The 7,351-nt window shown below is 50.4% G+C and overlaps 1 protein-coding gene across 1 annotated transcript; it reads left to right on the top strand.

Annotated features, from left to right (window-relative positions):
- The first annotated feature begins 240 nt into the window (after positions 1-240).
- znf526 (zinc finger protein 526) lies at positions 241-7,117 on the top strand. Its single transcript, XM_042308841.1, has 8 exons — positions 241-775; positions 2,062-2,662; positions 2,836-3,002; positions 3,140-3,235; positions 3,327-4,117; positions 4,321-4,453; positions 4,633-6,171; positions 6,301-7,117. The coding sequence occupies exons 2-8, from the start codon at positions 2,362-2,364 to the stop codon at positions 6,472-6,474; spliced, it is 3,201 nt and encodes a 1,066-aa protein (XP_042164775.1). The 5' UTR covers positions 241-775; positions 2,062-2,361; the 3' UTR covers positions 6,475-7,117.
- The last annotated feature ends 234 nt before the right edge of the window (positions 7,118-7,351 follow it).

Here is a 7,351-nt window from a genome sequence, read left to right as displayed (position 1 = left end):
TGACCCCTCAGACATACACACACAAAGGTAGATAGCAGACCAAGTTGATCATCTTGGCATGAAAAGAGATTTGAAAATCAAAAAATATAGCAGGTCCACATGATGTTATCACCAGAAGAATTGAGAGTGGATTCTTCTCACTGCCTGGCAGGCAAGCACCTTTAGCCACTCGTCTTAATTCAGACAGCTAAGGAGTTGGAGAAGAGGTGTGTCAGCCTGTGGCAATTCAAGAACAATTTATAGAAGTCATTTTATTGTTGTTTCAGATTGCAGGGTTAGCAAACACATATTATCATTATGGTGATATTAATATAGCATAACAATGATCCATTATTCAAAGTTTCCATTATTTTAAGTTTAAACAAATAGGATCAGATGAGTTTTTAAACAGGTCTAAAGTAGATAGAAAAACAAATTGCAAACCACACGGACATGGCGACAGTAAACTCCCACTACTGCAAATATACAGTACGTTTTGTGAAAATGCCCTAAAGACCGCTTGATGACTGACAGGGAATGTATCCAATCATTGCCTTCCAAAGTCACAAGGCCAGAGCGAAAGGCAGCGGAGTGTGCCGACAACAGGGGAACGATCCGCGGACAAACGATGTTTTTCGTGCACCGAAATGTTTCTCTGCCAGAAGGTTCACGATTTCAAAGCGTACTGTTCAATCAGTGCATTATTCACTTAAAGACGGAACGGAGAGTGCATTGTTGATTTTGCGGAGCTTTGTGACTACCTCACGAGGGATTGTCCAACGACAGTAGATGAGAGGTAAGATTTTTTTAACGGGAGGGGAAGGAAGGGCCTGTCGTGTCTACCGGAGACCTGCGGGGAAAAGTGGATAGCGCCGCCTGACGACCGCCTTGAGCCGGGGAGCCACAGTCAGGAGACAGCGGTGCCTCCGAAGAGGTCTCGGATATCGGAGAGAGCGCCGCCAACAGCTCGCCACATGAATGATAACACACAGGAAGCAATGTCGCAAGCTATCATGCTACACATTATCAGTTATGCAGCACTGTGGCTTCTATAAACTAAATGTCATGAATTAATATGACATTTGAGTAGAAAAAATGCATGTAGTAATGCACATCCCGTCTACCACCAGTTGGCGCCTACATGCAGTTAGCTTCTGCTGCTTATTGCACCTTCTAATTAGCGTGTAGCTATCAGCTCTATTTTCTATGACGATTTTATGGAACCATGCAATAGCTACAGGGCAATTCCATGATAACGGAATTATGCTGAGACTCAGATTTTTCACTTTAAAATGTATGCTAAACAAAAAACATTTACTGGAACAATAATGTAGATGCGAATTTTGTTAACAGAATTGCGGTAAATCACTTTTGGTTATTGAACTACAGATAGTGAAGTAACAGAATTACTGTAATGGAATTACATCGTGGGTCCCTGATCGGTACTACACAGAGGTGCATAATTTATGGTTATGAATGTCATTTTCTTTATTGTGATTCATCCTGAATAGGTACACAAAGGTATAAATATGCAATATCATCCTTTGCATATATGGGTATCATTCTACACACTGGCTATTATTCGAATGAGCTCCAACCCCAAACAAGACCAAATTTGGTTGGTCCGATCCGGACCAAATCTGAACCAATAATAGATGTCTATGTTTCACAAGTTTGGACATTACAGTAGAACACAATAGAGTACAGTACATTACTGTAAATATAGACTCTTAACTTTCATTTGACACCCATTTTGAAATACTTTTTGTTATTCATTTTAATTGTATTGATTTAGCCCTTAGTTGACAGAGAACACATTCTCATTTACAGCAACGACCCGGGGAATAGTTACAGGGGCGATGAGTGAGCCAATTGGAAGCCGCGGATGATTAGGTGGCCATGATTGTATGAGGGCCAGATTGAGATATGCTCCTATCAATTTCACATGTTGGTGCTCATGGCTCCTTTTACATGGAAATGACCTACATCATTGTAAACTAAAATAATGTCTATGGGCCAGTTGGGGATTGGGACAGGTGTTACCAAATAGCTGACAGACTACTGTATTTTGCTTTTTTTCAGGCTCCCTCCCTGTTGTCCTGACATCACAGAACATCATAGTGAGAGACCTGAGGAAAGAGGCTAGCTACTTTACAAATCATTGTTACTGGTTCAAGCCCTAAAACTCACAACACACTGTTTGCTCACAAACAGACTTCAAAGTCTTAAATTCAACCATTGAGGCACACTTGTATCAGGATCGTAACACAGAGATATAACTCAGGACAGGATACTTTTTCTCATTCATTGAATTGTGCTGACTGACACACACACACACACACACACACAACACGGTCCTACAAAAACCGCCTTGTAGTAGTCATGGATGACCAGCAGGAGGACCCAGAGGGCATGTACGACGTGCAGCACCAGTACATGTGCAGCGAGTGCCACCAGCTCTTCAACACCCTAGAAGAAGTGCTGATGCACCAGCAGATCCACACAGGGCAGGAGGGAGAAGAGGGGGAGGCTGGGGAGGCCATGGCCATCCAGGGCATCTCAGAGTACGGGGACAGCCAGTACCAGTGCCTGGAGTGTGGTGCCCTCCTCAGGAACCCAGATGAACTGCTACTGCACCAGGAGCTGCACATGAGAGAGGCAGGGTTGGAGACAGAGGACCATGGTGAGAGGGAGGGGAGGGGATGGTGGAGGACAGGAAAGGGTGGATATGTGTCTTGAAGAGGAGGGGGGGTGAAAGGTGGTGGTTTGTTTCAAGGATGAAAGGCAGAGGTTGTTTGAATGTAGAGAGGCTAGATAGTGAGACTCACCTGCTGAACATTGTGTTGTGTTCCCCAGAACTGTGTGAGGTGTTGGAGACAGACGAGGCAGGGACAGAGGGCCAGGTGTCGGGGCCTGTCCAGTACCAGTGTCTAGACTGCCTGGCCCTGTTTGACTCTCCAGAGGTGTGGCTGGCCCACAGACAGACCCACAGCAAGAGTAGCACGCACAGTGCCACAGAGACTGTGAGTATTAAATGCCAACACATTTCATCAGAAAACCCTTCATCAAAGGGCTTACAGGCTGACGTTCTATAGCGCAAAAGCAGACAGGCAGAATTAGGTGTTTCCTTTCTTGGCTCAAACTTCCTCCTCTCTCCCAGGAGTATGTGTTGCAGCCCGATGGTACTGTGACACCCTTGGTCAGTGTTCAGAACTTTGTCTTGAGTGAACAACAAGCTGGGGAGATCTTAGCACAGGTACTGTACACAGTTCATGTCAAAAAGCTTTTTAAAACCAGTAACCAGTTATTCTCACTCAAACATGATCATGTCTGTGCCCCCCTCTCAGGTCCTGGCCCAACAACAACAGCAGCATCAGTCTACCCCCCAGCCCTCGACCCCCTCCCGGACCACCTTCCTACCCCCCGTCTCCCCCCTTCCCGGCTCGGCCACCATGCGTCTCCAGATCTGCAGTGCCCAGGCCCTGGCCGATGGCTCCAGTACCCCCGGCCTACGGCGCGCCAAGCTGCTGCCCCCTCTGCTCACTCCTCTAGGGGTGGGCTCGGTAGGAAAGCTGGGGGTCCCGGAGAACGGCCTCCAGAGACTGGAGGTGGTGCTGTCTGCTGTCCGGGAGGAGAAAGAGCAGCAGGGGGAGGTGGTGATCTTCCACCCCTATGAGTGCTCTGAGTGTGCCCTCCTCTTCCAGACCCCAGAGGACTTCCTGCAACACCAGGGGGAGCACTTCCTGGCCCAGGAGAAGGAGAGCGGTGAGGACGGGGTGATGATGGGATACGAGGAGGACAGAGGGAGGGAGGAGGAGAGAGAGGAGGAGAATGGGGGGAGGGTGGCAGAGGAGAGGGGGAAGGGAACGGGGAGACGCGCCCTGGCTAAAAGATCTAGAAACACACCCCTATGCCTGCACTGCAGCCAATGCCAGCGTACCTTCACGTCAGCCAATCGGCTGGCGGCACACAGGCGCGTACACGAGCATGGGACATACGAGTGCCGGGAGTGCGACAAGGTGTTTAAGAAGGCGATGTCACTGCAGACACACATGCGCTCTCACTCCGGGGAGGCTCGGTATCTGTGTGTGGACTGTGGTCACGGCTTCAACACAGAGATGACCCTCATCATACACAGGTAGGTGCCTGACCAGACATGTTCTCATCATGAACCATCTCAATCAATCCCATCTCAAACCATCTCAATGTTTTCCTATCTATTGCTTTTTGAATGCTATTCTATTGAAGGCTCTGAGACAAATCTTCTCTTCTCTTTTTATATCTGCCCATCCCTACCTCTGCCTCCTCATCCCTCACGTCATCCCTCGCTCCGTCCTGTAGGAAGTCTCACACAGCAGAGCCGCTCCACAGGTGTGAACACTGTGCCAAGACCTTCACCAATATGACCAAGTTCCTGTACCACCGTAGAACACACACCAAAACAGCCACCACTACACCTACCCCTGTCGTCCTGGTAACCACGTTTTCTTTTTAAAAATGGTAATATTGTTCTTATAGTTCCAAATTCTAACTTGAGAAATGTTTTGTGCAAATCATCAATGAGAAATGTATGCAAATGTTTTGTTCCTCTAGTTAAATTCAGTCCCATACCAGTCAATGTATGAGCATGTGTTTTGACGATGTCCTGTGCAGGTCCCAGCGGCCCCCAGGAGGATGTCCCTGTCAGCCCTGTCCATCCTTCAGAGAGCCCGGGCCCTGAGGGAGAGGGGTGAGGGCAGCCCCATGGAGGGGGACGAGGAGAACCTGATGGCCCCCCTTACTGAGGCTGAGATGGAGATAGGCGAGTCGGGGGAGGACACTGCCTCCAGCTCTCTGAGCAGGGCAGAGGGAGGAAAGGAGAACAGGGTGGATGTGGAGGGGACACCAGGGGGCAGTGGAGAGTCCCAACCGGGAGAACATACTGCTGATCCTGGTTCCTCTACTGACCCTAACCCCTCTGGTCCAGCTGGACCCCGGGGAGCGTTCCCCTGCCCCTCCTGCCCTCAGGCTTTCCCATCTCTGCTCCGCCTGGTCAAACACCGCCATACGGCCCACGTCTCCGAGCGACACTTCAAGTGCTCCGTGTGCACCAAGACCTTCAAGAAGCAGATGCACCTACGCAACCACCTGCGCACACACACCGGCGAGCGGCCCTTCCAGTGCTCAGACTGCGGCAAGACCTTCTCGTCCCTGGCCAACCTGTCTCGCCACAACCTCACCCACTCTGGCGTGCGCCCCTACCGCTGCGACATCTGCCACCGGACATTCACCCAGTCATCCAACCTCCGGCAGCACCGCCTACTCCATGCCAACCTCCCTCCCTGTCCCTGCCCGGACTGCCCCGCCACCTTCGTACGGCCGGCCAAGCTAGCCGCCCACCGCTACACTGTTCACCCGGGGGCCCCGGCCCCGTTCTCCTGCCCCCAATGCCAGGCTGGTTTCCTGCACAGGAGGAAGAGAGACCGCCACTGTCAGGAGGTCCACCCCACTGAGGCCCAGGAAGACAGAGAGGGAGGGTTAGAGAGCCAGCCCCAAGTGTGCCCTGACGGGGAGCTCCTCTCAGAGCCCTCCACCTCAGAAGACACCGGGACCACCAGCATCATGAGAGGGGGCCTGGACTGCACTGTGTGTGGGAAGAAGCTCAACTCTGCAGCCAACTGGCGTCTGCATCAGCTGAGCCACGGCCTGGTTCCTGGTCGGTCCTGTGGTGGTGCAGTGGCCAGGGGTAAATCTCACCAGTGCCTAACCTGCGGTAAGCTGTTTGTCTCCTCCTCTGGTGTGACCTTGCATCAGCGCATCCACACAGGAGAGCGCCCCTTCCCCTGCAACCTGTGTGGCAAGCGCTTCCGGCAGAACACGCACCTGCGAGAGCACCTGCGCACGCACACAGGGGAGCGGCCGTTCCGCTGCGAAATATGTGACAAGGGCTTTGTCCAGAGCATGCACCTGGCGGAGCACCGGCGTACGCACACAGGGGAGCGCCCCCACGCCTGTCTGGTGTGTGGCAAGGCCTTCAAGTCCTTCTCCAACCTGCGGAACCACAGGAAGACCCACGCACGGCAGGAAGAGGTGGCTGCAGCACAGGTTGCCATGGAGACCAGCGCCGCCGTGGCACTAGTGGAGGCATCCCAGGTGGAACTGGCCAATGGGCAGCCTCAGCTGATCCACATACAGACGTCGACCCTACAGCAGGTGAGGGGGAGGGGCTGGCGGGGTCTGTGTGCGGCTTCTGAGGGTGTGTTAGTCTGTAAAATTGAGAAAATATGTTGTTCAAATGTTTTTCTCTAACATCCTCCATACAATGCTTCCTTTCCTATCCAGACCCAGGGTACTCCCACCATCATGTGTAATGAGTTTGGGGAGACCATCGCCATCATAGAGACCAGTGAGGGAGGAACCCTACCCCTGGCTGAGGCTATAGAGATCTACCACACAGCCCTGGAGAACAGTCTGGGGATGGACTCCATCTCTGTAGACAGTCTACAGCTCATCTAACAGTCTGGGGATGGACTTCGTCTCTGTAGACAGTCTACAGCTCATCTAAAGGCCAGACAGAGACAACTCAGAACCATGACCGGATCATCAGATAACCCTCACAGAACCCTCACACGACGATCTAGATATTCTGAGGGTCAAAGAGACACGACTCAGAACTATCACAGAACTGTCATAGAACCATCAAACAAGCCTCAAAGATGTATCTACAGCTACTGAGAGCCAGTGAGAGGCTCAACTATCAGAGAACCATGACAGAACTACCTGTGTGGGCTGTGGGACTGTACTGTCTCTTGACTGGCAGAGAACATGTTTTACTGTTATCCTATTGGGGTGAATGTATGGGGAGCAGTAGAAGATTAAACTGTGATCTAGTGAAGTACAGCAGTGTAGGAACACTGGTCTGGTTGTCATTGTATAAAAACAATTGTCTACGATTGCAGCAGGCAGGACGACAGGTGTTCATTCACTCCTCCAGACCAAATGTGTTACGATCTCATTTGGTCTGGAGGAGGAGGAGTGGTGGTGGTGGAGAGGTTGTTGTGACAGACGTGAATCGAGGGCCATTTCCTGTGTTTGTCATGTTCTTGACTGCCCATGGATGTTCATTCAGTGATTAATGATTAAATGATATTTGATAATATGCTATGCCTGTTTTGTTTTGTTTTGTGACTGTGTGTTACTGTGTCTTGATACTGGACCCCATTCTCTCTCCTTTTGATGAAAGGATTAAGCCCAGAGAAAATTAACATAAGGGCAAGCACTCACACTTTATATTGTTTTATGTGCAGTATTCTCCTTAAGAAATATGTCCTTGCATTCTCCCTAATGACTAAACTGTTTTTTTTATGTGTGTATATATATATATACTATAGTT

The sequence above is a fragment of the Oncorhynchus tshawytscha genome, linkage group LG03, assembly GCF_018296145.1.
Source record: "Oncorhynchus tshawytscha isolate Ot180627B linkage group LG03, Otsh_v2.0, whole genome shotgun sequence".
Taxonomy (NCBI): Eukaryota; Metazoa; Chordata; class Actinopteri; order Salmoniformes; family Salmonidae; genus Oncorhynchus; species Oncorhynchus tshawytscha.
This window is presented reverse-complemented; position numbering and strand designations above follow the sequence as displayed.